This window comes from Pieris rapae, chromosome 13, assembly GCF_905147795.1.
Source record: "Pieris rapae chromosome 13, ilPieRapa1.1, whole genome shotgun sequence".
Lineage (NCBI taxonomy): Eukaryota > Metazoa > Arthropoda > Insecta > Lepidoptera > Pieridae > Pieris > Pieris rapae.
In genome coordinates this window covers 6,323,862-6,345,521 of record NC_059521.1, presented here as the reverse complement: position 1 = coordinate 6,345,521, position 21,660 = coordinate 6,323,862, and the positions used below count along the sequence as shown (strand labels likewise).

The window sequence follows — 21,660 nt, the reverse complement described above, 5'->3', positions numbered from 1 at the left end:
TCCAGAGTCAAATTAGGTAGATACAAATTTCAAATTTTTGGCCACTTTTCGCAAATGTTCCTTTTACTACGGAAACAGGTAGAAATCACAATTGTTAGCTCCGGTGAATATGAAGGATGTCCTACAACTCGAAGACAACTTCTTCTTTTTGAAGGAGAACCGGGACGTTATATTAACGTCACGATTAAATATTCGATCACCATTCCTATCTATTAGCTGTCCCAAAAAAACAGAGAATGATCTTATGGACGGTTGGAAACGCCTTGAATTTATTCGGAGTGGGCGATGGCAAAATCATCCAAGTCAGGTCGGTTTTTAGTTCCGTGTTAAAATAATGAAGCCATGTCTCGTCCATAATCATGAGTCGAGCCAAATGTCGGTCAAGATCTTACAAATTACAATACACCTTAAAAGTGTAGCGTATCGTAGATACGCACTAAACATGTACATACTGTTTGGTGTAGTATTTTCTATACGATTTTGATGTATGTGGCAACATAAATACAGGACACTAAGAAAAGAATAAAACAGACGTCACTCAGAACAGACTTTTAAGACGAGTGAGCATGTATTTTTCCTTTGAGCCTTTCTATAAGAATATAAATTAATTACCGTTGTTTGTGAAGAAATATATCAATTTAACAAAGATAAAAATGGGTTGTGATTTATAAAAATATAGAACATCCCATAATAGCTTTATGAAATTCTCAGTCGCAAAGAATTCTGGGCACCCAGTGGCCGACTTTTTTATCACATTCAAATTGTTTTGTATAATGTTATGTATATTTCTCATCAAATCTTCATTTTGTTTTCCCAACGTCCTTTTATAATAATTTGTTGGTTTTATTATATTTATATGTTTCCTTCTACTAGAAATCCTACTGATCCACAATTTTTTAGTGAAACATCTTGTATGTCTATATATATATATTTTTGATGGTTAGTGATGGTAGTGACCATCTAGTCAATTAGCTAATGTTTTGATATTTCAAAATACCATATATAATTAAAAAGATCATATTTTAAAAGACACTTACAATCGATGACAACATACCAAGAAACGCGTTTAAGGTGATTCAGAATGATAACTCTATATATTAGTTTATAAACCTACGGCACCAGGAACTTTGGTTAGACTAATGGACGATACACCTTCATAGTTAAAAAAACATAGTTAGAAAAACATCCGTTATCCAAAATGCACTGGCTGATCATTACATTACCGGTTTATCTATTGTGAATAACAACCACCGCACACAACCACAAAACACTTATAAATTAATAACTCAACAAGACAATAAAAAAATACAACACGAACTATATAACATAGACTGGACCGCAGGCTTAGCCCACACAAACCCAATTGATATTCTAAACTTCATTATAAAGAAATTTACAAACGTATACAATAATTGCAAAAAAGTAGTTAAATTTAAAGTAGGCAAAAGACATCAATGTGTATGGATGACAAACAAAATAAATTGTATGTGCGCTCAAAGACGTAAACTATTCCTAATTTGGAAAGGGGATGAAAGTAACTTAAAAAATAGACTATTATATAATATTTACAGAAATAAAACAAATAAATATATTAACAACGTTAAAACCATTACTATAAGAAAGAAATAACAGAAAATTTTAAAAACCCCAAAAAACAGTGGGAAATTATAAATGCAATATGCGGCAAAATAACTAAATCAATCGACGAAATAATAATGAATTCGTTTGATAACATAAACTTAACAAGTCTGGTAAACAACTTTGCTACAGAATTTCAAAATAATGTTAAAAAAATCTGTACATACTGTGATAAACCATTATTAGACGTCAATTCCTACGCAATGCAACCAAATATAACAATAAGATTGAAAAAAGCAAGCAATCACATTATTTACTCCATAATAAAGCACATGAATGAAAAAAAAAGTCCTGGAATCGACGGAATCAGAATGAAAGATTTAAAGTTCATAAACGGACAAATAACACCCTTAATAACTCATTTAATAAACTCCTGTATTGCATATTCTCTATTTCCAGACAAACTAAAAGTCGGCTGTGTACGACCTGTATACAAAAAAGGGTCGAAAAACGAAATAAACAATTATAGACCAATAACAATATTACCCTGCATAGATAAAATAATAGAGAGGTACCTTGGTAACGAATTAAATAAATTTATCAAAGAAAATAAGATTATAAACGATAAACAATTTGGCTTCCAAAAACAAAAAAACACTTCTCAACTTCTGTTTCAATTTACCAACGAGATCAACAAGCACATGAATGATCGTCGTCATGTGCTCGCTGTCTTCATTGACTTTAGCAAAGCCTTTGAAACACTAAATCATACAACCCTATTTTTAAAATTACGCCAAAATGGCATACAGGGACCATTCCTAGAACTATTAAAAAACTATCACATGAACAGATTTACTGCGGTTAACATAGGCGGGGCCTTCAGCCAGCTGATCCGTACCGAAGAGGGCGTCGCCCAGGGGTCAATAACCGGGCCGACTGAATACCTCTTATATGTAAACGACATGCCTAACATATTTACTGAAGCGAGTGTCTATCAATTTGCAGACGATACTTGTCTACTTACTGCACACAAAGACATCTCCGTAGCTCAAAAACAACTCCAGCACAACTTCAACCAACTATGCAAATGGGCACACGATTCAGGGCTCATCATTAACGCACAAAAAACGAAATTACTACACATCCACTCACCATACTTGCGCACGGGATTAAGGCCATCCATCACAGCTCACTCACACCAATGCTTTCATTCATCGAACTATACAAATTGTAATTGCATTAAACTTGAACTAGTTAAACAACATACCTACTTAGGTTTGATTATAGACAATAACTTCAATTGGAAACCTCACATCGAACATATTTGTAACAAACTTAGAGCAATAATGTCCCGTTTGCATATCATTAAATATAAATTACCATACAATACTGAAGGATTATGGGTCGTTTATCAAAGAAACGATAGTAATTAGCACAAATATAACTTTTATTTGGTAAGAAGATGAATGACAGCAAGAACACTTAGTTACAATCAACCTTCATATATAAAGTGTTGCCACCTAGTTAAATTTTCAAAAACTATTTTACTTAAATTGCTCAATACTCCCACTAAAATTTAAACTAGGTACAAATATAAAAAAAATAAACTCCTACTGAAATTAGAGTTGTGAAAAGAAAAACAAAATGTGATCTCTTAAATAGATAAAAGCTTGAGTTGGTAACGCTTTAGTTAACATATCTGCTAATTGACTGTTACTAGGAATATAATTTAGTTTAATTACACCCAACTCAACCTTTTCCCTTATAAAATTAAATTTCACATCTATGTGTTTGGTTTTCTTATGATAAACAGGATTGCTAATTAACTTAATTGCACTCTGATTATCAACATACAATGGAACAGATGTAATATTTTCACCTAAATCTAATAATAATTGCTGTAACCATAATATCTCTTTTGCAGCTTCACAAGCAGCTACAAATTCTGCTTCAGTTGTGGAGAGAGCAGTAGTCTTCTGTTTCTGGCTACACCATGTTATAGGTCCTCCATTCATATTAAAAATATAACCTGTAGTAGACTTACGCGTGTCTACATCACCTGCAAAATCTGAATCCGAATAGCCAGTGAGATCACTACTTTCTCCATAACATATACATAAATCTTTAGTATTTATTAGGTATCTAATAACACGTTTAATGGCATTTACATGTTGTTGACTTGGATCGTTTACATATCTACTCAAAACATTTACAGCAAAAGAAATGTCAGGCCTTGAAACAGAGCTCAAAAATAACAAGGACCCTATAGCTTCTCTGTATGGAAAATTAATAATATTTTCATCCATTTTCTTTGAAATAACAACATTTACATCTGCAGGGGTACTGGCAGGATTTGAATCACTCATACAAAACTTCTCTATTAATTTTTCAATGTAATCTCTTTGATAAATACAGATACAATTATTTACTCTCTCTATTTCCATTCCCACAAAATATTTCAATTTTAATTCTTTTATTTTAAATGTTTGTTTCAAATATTCTATAACTCTTTTAATCATTGAGGAACTGGAAGAGACTACAAGTGCATCATCAACATAAATTATTATGAATACTTTCACCCCATTGAAAATACCTACATAAACACAACTGTCAGCCTGAGATTGCACAAAACCATATTTTATTAAAAACTCAGTGAATCTTCTATTCCAACAACGAGACGCCTGTTTAAGTCCATACAGTGATTTATTAAGTTTTAGGATACAATCATTTTTAAATGAAATTCCTTCTGGTACTTCTATAAAAATATTCTCTTCCAAATACCCGTTCAAAAAAGCAGTCTTTACATCAAACTGTTGAATTTCTAAATTATATTTAGCTGCAATAGAAAGGATAATTCTTATAGAGTCATATCTCGTTGTTGGAGAGAATATTTCTTGATAGTCAATATCTTTTATTTGATTAAATCCGCGTGCACATAAACGAGCTTTAAACCGTTTTACCTGATCATTTTCATCCTTTTTTATAGCAAAAACCCACTTTGTAGTAAGCGTGCGTTGACCAGACCTCTCTACTGGAGTCCAAGTATTATTCTCTTCATGTGCAAGCAATTCTTCATCAATAGCTTTCAACCAGTCGTTTCTTTGTGGACTTTTCATTGCTTCAGCATACGTTTGTGGCAGTGACAGTTCAATTAGGTTTGCTTCAAAACGTCTATTAATCCTTGGTCTCAAATTTATGTTGCTTTGAATTAAATCATCATCTAATTCTTGAGAAGGTTCATATGTAGGGTCATTACTATTACAACTCAACATGGTATCTTCATTCTCTGATGATGAAGTTTCCACAAGAGTATCCTCTACATTTGTTTCTTGCATTTGATTTTGTTGTCCTAATGTCTTCACTTCATCGTCAATGTATATTTGTGTAATATTCTTCCTTATCTCTGGAACATTATGTTCTTCAAAAATTACATTTCTTGATATTTTAACCTTTTTGGTTTCTGGATTGAACATCCTGTAATTGTTATTATCATACCCAATTAGTATCATTTTCTCACTCTTTTTGTCAAGTTTAGTTCTTAGCTGATTAGGAATATGGACATATCCAATACTTCCAAACACCTTCACATGGCCTATATGAGGTTTGATGCCGTTCCATAATTCAAATGGTGTTTTCTTAGGAGTTTGGCTGGAGGAAGTCCGGTTTAATAAATATACTGCACAATTCACAGCCTCAGCCCATAATTCCAGTGACACATCCCTCGCGTACAACATTGAACGTGCACTCTCCACAATGGTACGGTTCTCTCTTTCAGCACGCCCATTTTGTTCTGGTGTATATGGCGCAGTACACTCATGAATTATACCTTCTTTGCTGAGATAGTCATTGAAGGTTTTATTCACATACTCTCTTCCATTATCAGTATGCAATATTCTGACACTATGCATGTACTTATTTTTGATCAAAGCATTGTATTTAATGAATATGTCCATCACATCACTTTTATGTTTGACAAAATATACATGCCTGTAACTTGTAGCAGCATCCTTAAATAATATAAAGTATCTCATACCTTGGATAGATGTATGACTCATAGGTCCACAGACATCACTATATACAAGGTCACCTGGCTGTAGTTCTCCTCGTATAGATTTGTGAAATGGAAATCTGCACTGCTTTCCATATGCACATGCTTCACAAACAAAATCAGTTTTATCACTGTTATTCAGTTTCAAGCCTTCTACCACATTATCAGCACTCATACTCTTGATTTGTTTTAGGTTAACATGTCCCAGTCTTTCATGCCACATTTTAATGTTATTTTGATCACTTTGAACTAAGTTACATGTATCTGAGACCACAGCTTTAATTTTCAATTCGTATAAATTATTTTCTGTTATTGTTGCACACATTACCAAGTCATTTCCTTTGTAAATGAATGCACCAGAGTCTTTCTTGATAATGATATATGATTTACGCATTATCACACCTTCTGAGAACAGATTTCGTCGCAAATTCGGAACATACAATACATCATGTAGTTCACTGTTCTCCCACTGTCCATTGACACATCTCTTTATTAACACCTTGCCAATGCCAGCCACTTCCACTGATTGTTTGTTACCTAATGTCAATGATTTCTGGTTACATTCCAATAGTTCTACAAAGAACTCCTTTCTATAGGTCATATGTGCAGAGGCACCACTGTCTAAAATCCACACATTGTCTTCAGCTTCATGGAATTTGGTTTCTACATTAAACGCTAACAAGTCTGCACCTTCCTGTTGAGGTTTTCTATACTTGGATTTCTTTGGAGCACGACATTCTCGAGAAAAATGTCCTCGTTTCCCACAATTATAACATTCAAATCTGTGTTTACTGTTTTTATTTTGATTTGAATTACTAGCATTTCTATTCAGCTCACTTTGTTTTGGGCTATTTTTACATCCTTTCTTAGCCACAAGAAGAGCGGTTTCTTGTTCTTCTTCACACTGTAAACTAGCTTCTTCATCTAACAAACGAGCAGTGAGATTGACAAGAGTCTGTTGCTCTGGATCCAAAGACATCCACGCTTGACGGAGTGATCTATACTTATGAGGCAGTGTTCCAAGTATCTTTGTTATCACAGCCATTTCACTAATACTTTCGCCACTTTCTTTTAACTGCTTGGCCAATGATTCCACTTTAGAAATGTGTTGAGCTACACTGTCATTTGTAGACATTTTATACTGGTAAAACTTTTCATGGATCAACATTTTACATAATTCACTCTTCTGTTCGTATATTGATTCAAGTTTTGTCATTATTTCCTTAGCAGTTTCACAATTTTCTATTAAAGTTATTTGTTTAAAGTCCATCGAAGATGTTATAATAAACATGGCCATGCCATCATTCTTTGTCCATTCAACATTATTTCCAGCCGGTTTAGGCACTGAAATATCAATCCCTTTTGCTTTTAGGGCACACTTTATCTGGAATTTCCATTGCCTAAAGTTATTTCCATCAAATTTTTCTAAGTTTATTGACCGCATTGAATCCATTTTGAGGTTATTTTGTCAATTTCTTCACAATACGATTGTAACTTTTTCTTTGCTATTTTTCTTAAAACTTTCAATTGCAGAATCTACTGGGCCCATAACCTGAAGGATTATGGGTCGTTTATCAAAGAAACGATAGTAATTAGCACAAATATAACTTTTATTTGGTAAGAAGATGAATGACAGCAAGAACACTTAGTTACAATCAACCTTCATATATAAAGTGTTGCCACCTAGTTAAATTTTCAAAAACTATTTTACTTAAATTGCTCAATAAATACAATAAGGATGTTGTACCTCTCACTAGCAGACTCCATTATAAACTATTGTCTGAGTAGTTATGGCCGCACACACAAAACAAGCATAAATAAAATTTTTAATTTACAATATAGACTTTTAAAGACAATTGTACCACCAAAGGTAAAACAGAAATTGACTCTGAAGGAAAAAGCCTTGTTTCACTATTGTAAGATACTCAATATATATGATAAAATTGAATTATCTATTGTGTGTGAGGCTCACGGTCATATAGATTCGTTAGTAAAAAAAGAAAGACATAACAATCTACGTGTTTTGCCCTACTCACCTAACTACATAATACCCAACTTTAAAAATTCATACGGTCAACGGACCTGGGAGTACATGCTTCCTAGCATCTTAAATAATATACCGAACCAAACCTTGAATAGTTTACTAAATAATATAAACAAAAGTAAATTTATACTCAAATCCCACTATTTGTCCCGTTATGCTTAAAAATATACAGATAAGAATAGATCATAACTGTGTAAAAAACTCGATAAAAAATTGTAGCCTAAGTGTTATTCTGTTGTACAAGCTATATCATTGCAAGGATCCATTAAAATTCATTAAGACTGACTTCATATTGTGTAACAAAATGAACGTAATAATATTATCATTAAAGTTGTATAGACATATTTCCGGCACTTTGTTTGTATCTAGAAATGTTGGCGTATGACTGTACTTTATGCTATAAAATAAGATACTATGTAAGTGTTAAATTAATTATGTAATCAAACAGTCGAGTAGCAGCGACCACACCATGCCGCACTTAAATCTGTTGGTTTCAGCGCATGGTTATTTGCATGTACCCTCATGTATTTTTTTTTATCACATGTATTGAATAAATAAAAAATAAAAAAGTTACAGCCATACTTCTTCCAGAAACAACTTTGACTACTAAAAGAAAACCCCAAAATATCTGGTACAAACATATTTATTCAACAAAACAATTTACATATTCCTTATTCAATTTCAGAACAATTTAATATAAAAGAACATGTTAAAAATTATTATACAGTAAAATATAATGTTTTGTATATAAAAGACATCTGAAATAATATCTCTTACTATAAGGCATGAAAAAAATGCATTAGTAATGGTTAATGGCAAATTTTCTTTGGTACTTAATATTAGCAGATCTTCAACGGCATGGAAATGATTATGTGGCTAGAAATCCTCCATCAACTGGCAATTCAACACCAGTTATCATGCTGGCTCGCTCACTTAATAGGAACACAACAGCATTCACCACTTCATGAACTTCACCAAATCTGTAAAAATCTTTTTTAATATACAACTTTTATACATGAAAAAGGAGCTCAATCCAGCAAGCCATTTAAGAATGGGTAAGAAAGAACTATCTCTTTCATTGATGAACCATTATGTTAAGAATAGATATTTGTGTATTATTAATTGTTGAATTGGTTTAATTTATTATTAATGTTATTGTTTCTTTGTAATCTTTTATCTTGTTTTATTTTAAGTGTTGTGTTGTGTGGTTGGAGGAAAGATCTCGTTAATACATACATACATAGGTATACATATATCTATATATATCGTAAAAATTGTAGTAATATAGCTACAACCAAAGCCATGAAAGATATTACATATTATAACATAATATTAATAAACATTTTGTGATAGATGGATCATAGATAAAAAATTTAAAGCTAAGAATAAGGCACTAAACTGTTTGATAGACAACAATCATTATATTGATTTTACCTTCTTAATGGAATCTTAGATAGCATTTCTGAGCTTTTCTTTTCATCAGACCAACCAACTTTCGCCATGGCAGTCATTATTACTGTAGGATTGACAGAATTAACCCTTATTCCCTGCGGTCCCAATTCTAAGGCCATTGCTCGGGTTAAAGCATCTAGAGCTGCTTTTGAAGCACTATATATTGTATGATCTTGTAGAGCAGCCTGGAAAATAATTCTAGTTTTGGAAAACAGTTAGTACTTAATATGTAAAATTTTTTTATCTTATGAACTATACAGTGAAACATTTCTGTTGTCAAATGACTATTTAAGAAATAAGTAATACCGGAGTAGCCAATACCAATTTCTAAAGTTAAATTTTTAATCATATGGCAGTCTAAAAAACACTATGGTGTGATGGAAGTAAGAAATAATCGGTAAATTAGAACTAAAACACTTACTTGCTAACTTCACTTTTCAATATTGGATTAAATAGCTTATGAGGATTTTTAATTATTTTGTGATAAGGTTTGTTGTAAAGGTATGGCCACAAATATTATATTTATTTGTGATAAAACTTCCTTAATGACTTGATATAAAACAAACATTTTACAAGATAAACTTACTTTAGAAGCTTGAGAAGATATATTTACAATTGCCCCATTGATTTTTTTTTCTATCATTTTTCGTGCTACAACTTGGCTTATATTTAAAACTGCTTTAACATTGACATCAAATGTCCTAAAATTTAAAAATGATTAAAAAAACAAAATCGAAATTGCATGTTCACTCACCTTTACTACTAAAACAAGACATATATAGATCTTAATAATATTTTTGTTGTATTAAATAATTATACAAAGTACTAGTTATGACATTTAGCCAACTGTGCCTGCACTGCACCATACCTCATTAAAAAGTTATGCAATTTTATACAAATATTGCCCAGCACCAACAATTTATGCAAGTAAAACTTCTCAACAAAACTTGTTATCATTACCTACTTTATAGTAAAAATTTACTGAAATATTTAAAGTTGCTTAAGACAACAAGCTTACTTATCAAAACTGGATGAAGAACAAGTAAGGAAAGGTTCACATATGGCAATCGCAGCATTGTTTACTAATGCATCAAACGGTCCCAAAGATTCTACTATGCCACGGGTCTTTTCCCAATCAGCTATATCTACATCAATAATGTCTATTGATGGATATTCGCTTTGTAAGGCCTCTAAATGTGATCTTGTTCTAGATAATGCTACAATATTTGCCCCAGCTCTCCATAATTCTACTGCAATCCCTCGACCAATCCCTGAAAAATAATGTGGAGCAAAATTGTTTGAACCATTATAGTGAATATGGCATTTTCTACACAATAATTTGATTGTAACATGAATTACCTTGACCAGCACCAGTAACTAGTATCCGTTTTCCTTTGAATGATATTTCCATCATTTGTTTGTTCCGACTTGGAAATCTGCAGTCAATATAAAAGTATATAAGTTAACCTTCGTCGTCAAGTTAATGTCACAGTCACACAACTAAGGACATTCAGGGTAAGTTGCAAATTGGCGAAATTAAAATGCAAGTAACAAATTTTTCTTAGTACTTCTTAAGTTTGGATTATTTCAAATTTTTCCCAAACTGTATATTGACATTTGACAATTAACAATATACACTTACAAGAGTTTTGATCTTTCAAAGAACCTTCAAACTTCAAAGTGGTCTTGAAATATTATCGGCGGCCGGCGCTTATATATTTTGTAAGCGTACTGCGTACTTGCGTAGACAGATTCACAGATGGAGCTCCACAAAATTCTTGTAGTTAAAAATATAATGCATGCATAAAAAAAAGAAAACGTTACTTTATAATGTACGCATACGTTTCTTGTTACCGCTTCAGACTTCAGTGATAATATTATTTACCTTTCAATAATAATATTGTTAATAAGAATACACCAACACTTTCCCATCGTGGAAATTTAAGATTCAATTACAAAATATTTCATACAATTGCTTTTAGTTAAAGTCATCAAAAATCATGCTATTTTGTGCGGGAAATATCGAAAAATTAACCTTTAAGTATTAATCATAATATTATCTAAGAAGATTCTACGTTTTTTACAAAGGTACATATTATAATATATGCGTCATCTTCGTACAACTACTGTAATCAAATATAGACGGGAATAAATATATTAATGTATGTATATTTGTATATTTTTTTTAAATTCCTGTATGTAGCTAGTGTGTATGATGTAGGTAAATGATTACAACCATGATTTGCCACTATGTGCCATGTGTGAAAAAGTTTCGAATCAGTAATTAGATTTTTCTAATTACTGATTCTTTCACCTATATGCTTAGTTACAAGCTAAGGATTTCAGTATATTGATTATGTGTCCAATGTTCCGCTGAATTACTGTTTAATTATTGACAACACAGCAAATAATCGATTTTAACTGCATCCTAAGTAAATGCAACGTTTGGTATTTAAAAAATATTGCGTAGGTTATGCCTTTCTGTCTAAGTAAAATGTTTTTTAGTTTATTATACGTACCTATTATTTTAAGTAACAATATAAGTTATAACGGTGAAAAGTTTCCACTAAAATATATGCATTCCGATACTACAACACCACAGTCTAAAGATTTAATTTTTTTTATCTCAAAACTGAAGAAAACGTTTTATTTTAACACAAAGACACCAAATACCACAGATGTTAATACTGCCATTGGAACCTATTTCGTAACAGGTAAGTCTTATTGCTATAATTAATTGATAATTTCACAGATTAGTTATGATTCTAATTCAATACCAAAATCAAAACATTTTGGCTTAGGAGATATAAAGGGTCCTACGAAACCTCGGACGCAAAATTAATCAGTAAATCAGTGAAAATACGAAAGACATCTTGAATCAGAGACCGATGTGCCCCGTGTCTAGCCTACCCTGTACACCTGTCCCATATATTAAACGCGTAGTAAGGCCCTAAAGCTGAAGTTTAATGGATATATTAACCGTTCAATTAACAGCCTAGCCTTTTAACTAACGATCTGAAAGATATTCAGGCCATTCGTATGATAGAGTTATCATTTGGCAGACATAAAAAAGATGAAATAATGAGATAAAAAATATTTATTTTTGAATTCCTTAAGAAAAATTCACATTATTATTGTCACTACACTCTTTCATTGTACTTGTTGTTTTTCATGAATGTTTGGAAAACAGCATTAAACTTGTGGTGTGCCGACGTCATATTCACAGTTTGAAATGTTTCGTTTCGAGTGTGAGAGTGGCAAAAAGTGGAACTAAATTCAAATTAACAGTTAAAAGGCGAGGCAAGTAATGAAACTTCATCGATCAAAGTCATTGGGCTAGCTGTTTGATCAACTGGCTGAACATCTTTCAGGCCGTTAGTTAATTGGCTAATTGCTAATTGAACGGCTAACTAAGCTAGTTGTCTGCGACATAATAATATTGCTATCATTTAATTAAATATGTATAATGTAAAAATTGTTTACCTCCTAGCCTAGTACCTACCTAATATTAGGTGTGCAAGAGATTCACAAATGATAATTTAAACAATCGTTTAGCTATACTTCAAAGAACTCTATTGGACCATACACAAAAAATGACGGACAAACAAAAGAGAACGATCGTTAACATAATAAATAGAGGCAAATATTATCTATCTCATTACATCTATAATAATAAGCCCTTCGGATACAGAGATTTCGAATTCAGAGGTAAGAATAATAAATATATTAAAATCACAGTATATTGTGTGTGTAGATGAATTAATAACGAGTGGTCCGTAAACATTATTTAATAAAAAATATGAATAGTAGAATCTTTGCGGCAGTAAATTCAGTATTTAAAAAAAACAGGACGATTAAGGTCGCCTCCAGGCGCTTCCAAAAACTTCCAAAGTTTTTACTACACACTACACACACTAATGACAGTGGTGTGGTTCACCTCTTTCGCCCTTTTAGACATTGATTGTTTAGCACTTTTCCGATACCATTCAGCCATTTTTTTCTAATTCTAATTTTAACTTCTGCATTCAATGTTTAGAAGTTACAAAGATACAGAAAGTTAATTTTCATTAATTACACAAGACTTACATCTTAACTGTTGCTAATTTGTCTGAAATAAACGTTATTGTAGGACAAGTTTGAATTAAGCAATTGATTAGCAGCGCAGTTTCAAATATTGGTTGGCTTTGCCGGCATGAAATCCAGTTTTAATACGTATTATTTGACATATTGATGAAATCACTTTACTTGTGTATTTTAATAGTCAGCTTCTTAAATCAGTAATAAAGCATATTATACACCGATCTAGTTGCTCTTGTAATTTTTAATACGTTAAGATAATTGTAAAATAGCTATTAGATTTCGTTGAAACGTGCCTAAATCCTAAATGTATTGTACTTGAATGACCGGCGAAAAAGTCTTGTATTAATTGCCTATTAAATTGTCTAATTGCAAAAACATATTTTTAAACGGCACGCCATTTCTACTAACATGTCGACATAAAAAAATAATCAGTGGCGCTACAGCCTCTTTTAGGTCTTGGCCTCAGATTTATGAATCTGTTTCATGATCATATTTAAATCTGGCAAGTAGGTGATCAGTCTCCAGTGCCTGACACACGTCGTCGACTTTTTGGGTCTAAGACATGTCGGTTACCTCACGATGATTTCCTTCACCGTTCGAGCAAATGTTAATTGCGCACATAGGAAGAAAGTCCATTGGTGCACAGCCGGGGATCGACCTACGACCTCAGGTATGAGAGTCGCACGCTGTAGGCACTAGGCCAACACTGCTTTTGACATGTTGACATATTTGTATAAAAACTTTGTTTAATTAACCTAATGAATGACATTATATTTCAGTCTCCATTTTATATCAAGACGTTGACATATTCACCCATTCAATCAATGAATTTAGTGAAAGACGTTTACAAAAATGGATTTTGAGCGATATAAATATGCACTCATACGTCGAAAATCTTGATGATATCTCATTGAAAAAAGAAATGTATATCTCTATACTTAACAGAATCGATGATTATAATATTAATATAAAGAATTCAGGTATGTGATATTGTTACATTCATGTGAGGATGTTAGGGGCTGTTCATTAGTCACGTAATGTTTTTTAACATTTTTTAACCCTCCCTCCCCCATGGTGATACGTGGTGAGGTTTAATACTATTCCCCCCACGTGTATATTGTTTTTTACTGGTTTAAAAATTATATTAAAGGAATGGTATAATGGTAATCATGCGAAAAACATAGATGTATTGTACATGAACATATTTAATGTACATTGTCGTCCGACCACGGATTAGCAAGACTTTCTTTAAAACTAACAACTGGATAAACATTTTGCAAGTCAGTTGTTGGCACTATACTTTGTTAAAGATCAACGTCGGTTTCATTAAGCGTATACAACGTAGAGAATGTCTCTCGATCTACCGATCGATCGTTTTTCTAAGCCGATTTAAACATATCGTATAAATGGCAATTCTGATTTATGTGTTTCTTTTCACAGATTATTGCATATCTAGCATAATCGACACTCCACAGGCTATAAATAATAATGTTACACAACTCTGCAGAGATGACTATTGTAAATATTTTCTCTTCAATGGGCCCTCTATAGGTTACGCACTCAGTCATAGGTAAAATAATATTACTTTATTTTAAATTTCCAGGTGTTTTAAACAATTACACCTAACGCTACAAATACAAATACACCCTAATCATATACATATTATAACTAATTAGTAATTGAAAAGGCATTAAATATTTGTTTAAATTCTGACTTATTATATATATATATATATAATAAAACAAACCAGTCTACTTGTGCCCTTTTAAATATAGTACTCATCTGTCTCTTTTCATCACAACATAAAAATAACTTGTCAGAAACAGATGAGATACTTTGGTTAAAATAGTAAATTGTTGTGTTTTGTTTTAATGATGTAATTATTAAATACTAGCCAAGCATAGCATATATATAAGCTAAGAATATACTAGCTGCCCCCGCGAACTTCGTTTCTCCTTGATGTGATTTAATCAGCCTACATTTTTAGTAGGTACGTATACCAACATGGAACATTTTGCTATGCAGAGATTGTTCAGTTTTCCTACGATTTATTCTCTATATAAACCTCAGAGTTCAAGTCAAAAGATTTTATTAACAAGTAATAATTAAGGTAGATCGTAGAGGGTTGAAAATTTAGGGTTGTATGTATTTTTTTAAGCTGTATAATACATACATAATAAAATATTTATCTGTCTATCTATATAAAAAATTTAGGGCTGGATTACCCTTAACATTTAAGGAGATGAAAAATAGATGTTGTCCGATTCTCAGACCAATCCAATCTGCACATAAAATTTCATGAGAATTGGGAAAGCAGTTTCGGAGGAGTTTAACCACAAACACCAAAAAACAAACAAAAACAAAAAACAAAAATTTCCTTTATTAAGTTAATGGTCTTAAATATACATTTTAGTACATCCCTTTTAAGTTCTATAACCTGTGTTAGGGATGCACACTCTTTCTTGTTGTTAAACATATTGTTACTTAAACACCGCGACACGACAACTCCATTTCATTTACAATGAATTGACATTGATGCATTGTTGAATACAATACAATTATTTAATAACTGTAATTGAAAAATTTCATAACAGGCTCTTAAATATAATGTTGCGACGTAATTGTCGTCGTTGCCACTTGCAGTCTCCAAGAGAAGACGAGAACATGATGGACCAGCTCTGTGCCTTCATCTATCGGGAAGTAGTGTATCTCGCTAGACGGGGATATTTTGCACGAGACATATTTTTAGAACACGGTAAATATAGGCTCACTATAAATAATAAATTACTATTTCCGATTTAGTATGATTGCCTTTTTGAGTTTACAGTGGATGCGCAAGAGGAAACAATATATAAAATTATTAGCAGTGGAAGTCAGGTACAATTAGGTTAGTTAGAGAGATATTTTTGCATTATTATGTAGACCTATTAAGACACTTCCAGGCACTTTCACATTCTACTGGGGCCTCCACTTCGCTTTCTCGGTACATTCAAAATTTACGTTAAATTTATTTAGAAAGAAAGGAACAAAGAACTTTAGACACAATATACAGAATGTTTCAATAAAGTAGAGTGCACTGGCCCCCACACTAGGATTCCCTGTATTGTGGGCAGCCAGTCTCATCCTTTTGACATCTAAACAGTATTGCTTAAATATTTCTACATAACACATTTATATTTATGCAATTTTTCATAATAAGAACACATACACTTAGGGTGCCCCTTTCCTATACATCCTGTAGTTCCAGCTCCACTAGCTTATTTAATTTTTTCCATTAATGATCGCTTTGTTAAATACAAACCAGGGCTAGCCAATGTTTCGCCTATCAATCCTCTTTTATTTAGCCTACCTTTTTAGTAGCTACATACATGCTATGCTACCCCATAGTAACTGTCCGCTTTCCCAGACTATAAAACTAAGTATTTTTAAATATTTCCTATATAAAAACAATCTTAGTAGGAATAAATAAAAAAAGCATTATCCGAATAAGTCCAGACGTCTTCGAGTTTTGCGCTTAAACGATTATATTTTCCGTTTCATTTTTATTTCAATATAAAATTGAAATAAAAATGAAACGGAAACGAAATTAACGAAATTTCTGTTAATGTTCGATTTGTTTGTACACTGACTGAGTAGTCAGATCAGTAGCAAATAGAATAGATCAGTAGCAACTCTTGTGAACTCTCACAAGAGTTGCTTGCTATATATTATATTGTTAGTTATAAGATTTGAGCATATAAATATATAGTTTTTTAATGTTTTTTATGTAGGATAATTGGTGTGGGTATTATTTTGGCCTTCTATCGAATTAAAAGTAACTGTTAACGTAGAATAATGTAGTGGAAAAGATATATTTAAGTTGATTTAACAATTATCATTTGACTTTCTCTTTTAGTGGGTCTCTGTGCAATTATAGGTTACAAAGAATTCTTTCGCATGCACTGGTTCTACAAAGCTGCCAGTTGGATGAACAGCGCGGGATGTATACAAGAGAATCGTAATTATTTAGTTAACGAGACAAAACATTACAAAGTTAACACTAACGACACTAAAAAACTTGAATTGTTCACAAAACGTCTGAAACAAACACTCCTAAACGAATGTCATGACCATGAAATAACTGTTCTTAGTGTTGTTCTTGCTCATGCTATTCGATATACGGCCAAGTTTATGCAAAACTGAATGTTTCGTAATAATACTCGGCTTTTAATTGGATAAGCAGACCTTTAATTAAATAACGAATTTTATCAAACTATTTTTTGCATATTCAAGCGTCATTCTTATATACTTCCTCCATATATAGGGGGAAGTCCCATTTAGCGTTTATTTAACATCGGGTGAGCCTCCTGCCCGTTTGCCCCCTGTTCTATAAAAAAAAAGTGCAATGAGCATGCCTAAGCCAGTGTATAATGCCCAAACCCAATAACCAATCTCAATCCATTTTTGACTATCTGAGATAGACTTTGTAATCCAAATATTAACAAAAGTGTGCCAGTAGTGCAGTATGTTTGTTTCTATTGAATTAGTGCTTAGCTGTAATAGTAGAAAATAAGGTAAAATGAATTTCTGTTCGCTCACGTCTCTTAATATCGTTGGAGTGCCATAGATCTTTAATTTGTTGTAGGAGTTAATTATTTTGTTACATGTGTTTAATATAATGTTGATTGAAGATAATTTTTTTATTATTATTTAAAATATTGTCCTGGTCTATTATATTTATCTATATTTCTTAGATGCTTAGATCTAAAAAGAAGTTTATAATGTTTTTTAGATCCCTAAAGGTAGGAAGGTGCTACTCTTACTACAGAAGAAGCCTACGGCCAGTAGGTACTCCTACTGGCTGTAGACTTCTTCTGGTTACTTTAGGCCAGTAGGCCAGCCTGAAGTAACCCAGAAGTAAAACAGAGAAGTTTTTAGATTTACTTTGATAGATGCGCTAACTTTCCTCCACCATACTAGATTTAATAAATGTATGGGCCGAATTATTAATAACATATAATTTATGTCGCAGAGATATCGTCACTCAATCGATATGGACATCGTCATTGGGTTTAGTGGGCGTATGTGTGAACGCAAAAGATACTAATAATTATTGTACCTACTGTATTTAATTTAAATTGATTCATTTTAACACTAGATATAACACATTTAAAAAATTGAAACCGATCTCACTTTTAATCACAATCAATGATTTGTGGTTGACAAAGCATAGAATCAAATCGGTGCAACGTGTCATCAATGTTCCACAGAGTAAATACTCAATCACAGAACCCTGCGTTCCCTTGGTGTTTAGCCAAGATGCCTTAACAGTAATGTATATAGAAATTCGGAAACTAGATTTGTATGAACATTTGTCGACACAGTCATTTTCATACAAAACTGTCCAAAGGCTGTTTTATTCGATAAGTAATGATTCTAAATTATGAAACAATTGAATAATAATAAAACAAATCTAATCAAAATACAGTATGATTCTTAAAAGTAATAGAAGGAACCTCAATTATTAACAACAACTAGAATAAAAATCAATGGTCAATAGCTCGATCGGAACATTCCCTGACCTTTTTACGAGTATCTATAAATATTTTTTAATGAGAATAAAACACAACTGAAAATGACATCGTTTATTATTTATAAAAATATATAACCATATTTACTATACGTATTTAATATTAGTTGTTTATGTTGCTAAAAATCCTCCATCGATTGGCATTTCTACGCCGTTTATCATGCTTGCTTTGTCACTGAGTAGGTACAGTACCACATCTGATACCTCAGATACTTGTGCAAATCTGAAATGTTACATTACTTAGGATTCTGTTGATTATGGAATCAGGAAACACCGGTAACGAACGATGAGAAAATAAATTTTATTATTATCATTTTTTTCTTGTTATTGTTTTTGATGTCTCATTTTTTTTCTTTTAATAATCAAACAATAATGTTATTTTGGGTGGTTATGTGTGTGTGTTTTGTTTGTAATAAATGTTATGTCTGTATATCTGTCAAATTTGTTTTACCGATTTCGAAAGATTTTACCTTCCAAGAGGTATCTTCGATAGCATAGCGTCAGCTTTTTCAGGATCCGACCACCCAACTTGCGCCATTGCAGTCATGGTCACTGTAGGATTAACAGCATTTGTTCTAATACCATACGGGCCTAGCTCCAACGCCATGGCCCGAGTAATTGCATCCAAACCAGCTTTTGAAGCTGAGTATATGGTGTGATCTTTTAACGCAGCCTGCAAAAAAATTATTGCAACAGTTCCAATTACAGTTGCTCATATCGTAACTAAACCAGTTATCGATGATGATTACAGCAGGACATACATACCTATTAATCAATAAAACATATAGAAATATTATATATATATATATAATATATATATATATATTACACCTTTTATATCAATGATGGAATATCATGGACATTAGATTTATGAACCTTGCCGTGATCAAATGATCTAGTAGATTATCAACTTTCTGTGCCTGTAACTCATTTTTTGGGTCTAATGCCAGATTCCTCAATCAAGAGCGTTAAATGCGCACATAGATGGAAAGTCCATTTGTGCCCAGTCGGGGATCAAACCTATAACCTCAAATTTTGAGAGTCGCTGAAGTCACTAGGTCAACACTACTGAAGACAAATTCTACTAGAAAATTAGTATATTTGATTGGAATCTGAGTGCATAGCATACCTTCGAGGCCTGAGAAGAAATGTTGACAATAGCTCCTTTTGTCTTATTCTCTATCATCTTCTTAGCAACAATTTGACTAATATTAATGATCGACTTTACGTTCACATTAGACATCCTGTTAAAAATTATTACTATCATAAATTATGTTAAATAGTAAATTCAAATAAGAGTGACTTAAAATTTTTCAATGTAAACAAATACTGAAACTGCCTGACAATATAAAAAAATTCTTGATAATTCATCACGTCTGGACATCATTTTGCTCAGTGTAATGTACTAGGCAAATAACAAAAATATGAGTTTCAAGTATCGGAATTAGCCCTTTTTGTTTAAGAAATTAGTTTGAACAATGTCTAAAGTATTGACCACCTTTGAGGGAAAGTAGAGGAAGTTATTTTATTAGGTGATCTTACTCCAGTCTAAAGGGAAGATTTACAACTAATCGAACCAGTGATCAGCTCCTCAGGTCTTTTAGAAACGTCACTTGTATATCAGTACTCGGAAATACTGTTTGCAGCTCAACGTAATAGTTCCAATCTTTTTATATAACAGTGTGAAGATGGAGAGGCTCACCTGATGTTAATTAATAACGTCCTCACTCTCAATGCAAGAGGCTCGCGAGTGCGTTGCCGAGCTTTTACGTACGCTCTAAATAATACAATTAGCAGTATGCTGATGTCCCAAAATGGTAAAACTATTTTGGTCGTAAGTTATGGGATATTTTGTAGCCCGAAGGCTAATACTTTGTCCACTTACAGATCGAAAGCATCTGGCGTACAGTCCAGAAATGGTTGACATACTGCAACAGCTGCATTGTTAACCAGAGCGTCAAAGTGCCCCAGTGATTCCACTACATTTCTAGTTTTCTCCCAGTCAGCCACGTCTACATCGACTATGGTTATGGATGGGTACTCATTCTGTAGGCTCTCGAGATGAGATCGTGTTCTGGATAGTGCCACAACTTTTGCGCCGGCGCGCCATAAGTCTATGGCTATGGCACGACCGATCCCTGTAATAATTCAATATGGATTCATTACTATTGTAAATATTATTTAAATCACATAGTAAAAATTAAAATAGATTTTGACCATTGAACTAATAGGAATCCAAAATTGAAATATTCGTCTACTCAATAAGGTTTTCAAGTTTTTTTATCAACTATTAAGATTTCTATTTATATATACTAAAACATCTATACACTTATTAATTATTATGACGTATTAAAAGTACGACAATAAGTAGTAAAGAGTGGCGGAGAGTTTATTGCCAGTTCTTCTCTTCCGTTCTACGTCCTTGATTTGAGAAGAGTAATAAGTGTACCTTATGTTGCGTATATGAATAAATGATTTTTGATTTGATTTGACGAATTATTTTTTAAGTACAACGCTTACCTTGTCCAGCTCCCGTTACAAGCACTCTTTTTCCTTTAAAAGAATCTGCCATTTCAAGTACTAAAGTTACGCAACTTATTAAATATCTTTTAAAGCTATAATATAACCGACCACTTAATTTATTCGCCGCGAAACTGGTACTAGTCTTGTTTGAAAGACCTCTGACATTTACGATAGGACAAGAAAATATTTTAAAGTGCTGATATCAACGTAACGCTTGTAAAGATAAGCATAATATTATTTGCATTATTATCTTGACATTGTATTATCAGGTTTGCCTTATGAAAAGAAATCTTTTTCATTAAGAGCCAAGATATTTCGTCCTGTTTGAACTACACATGTTTTTTTTTTATCAAATTGTGTTTAGAG

At 32.4% G+C, this 21,660-nt stretch overlaps 3 protein-coding genes across 3 annotated transcripts; 1 reads left to right on the top strand and 2 right to left on the bottom strand.

Moving 5' to 3' along the window:
- Window positions 1–8,301: 8,301 nt before the first annotated feature.
- Window positions 8,302–10,747, bottom strand: LOC110993602 (D-erythrulose reductase). The gene is made up of 5 exons (XM_022259933.2): window positions 10,482–10,747; window positions 10,141–10,393; window positions 9,709–9,823; window positions 9,105–9,307; window positions 8,302–8,650 (listed from the first exon to the last, which is right to left on the bottom strand). Exons 1-5 carry the CDS (start codon window positions 10,534–10,536, stop codon window positions 8,539–8,541), a joined length of 738 nt encoding a protein of 245 aa, XP_022115625.2. The 5' UTR covers window positions 10,537–10,747; the 3' UTR covers window positions 8,302–8,538.
- Window positions 10,748–11,697: 950 nt separating this feature from the next.
- Window positions 11,698–17,436, top strand: LOC110993540. Its single transcript, XM_045630857.1, has 6 exons — window positions 11,698–11,836; window positions 12,678–12,830; window positions 13,982–14,182; window positions 14,643–14,772; window positions 15,797–15,957; window positions 17,098–17,436. The coding sequence occupies exons 1-6, from the start codon at window positions 11,698–11,700 to the stop codon at window positions 17,382–17,384; spliced, it is 1,071 nt and encodes a 356-aa protein (XP_045486813.1). The 3' UTR covers window positions 17,385–17,436.
- A 1,375-nt stretch (window positions 17,437–18,811) lies between these two features.
- LOC110993549 (L-xylulose reductase) lies at window positions 18,812–21,490 on the bottom strand. The gene is made up of 5 exons (XM_022259850.2): window positions 21,292–21,490; window positions 20,657–20,909; window positions 19,901–20,015; window positions 19,242–19,444; window positions 18,812–18,994 (listed from the first exon to the last, which is right to left on the bottom strand). Exons 1-5 carry the CDS (start codon window positions 21,341–21,343, stop codon window positions 18,883–18,885), a joined length of 735 nt encoding a protein of 244 aa, XP_022115542.2. The 5' UTR covers window positions 21,344–21,490; the 3' UTR covers window positions 18,812–18,882.
- Window positions 21,491–21,660: the final 170 nt, after the last annotated feature.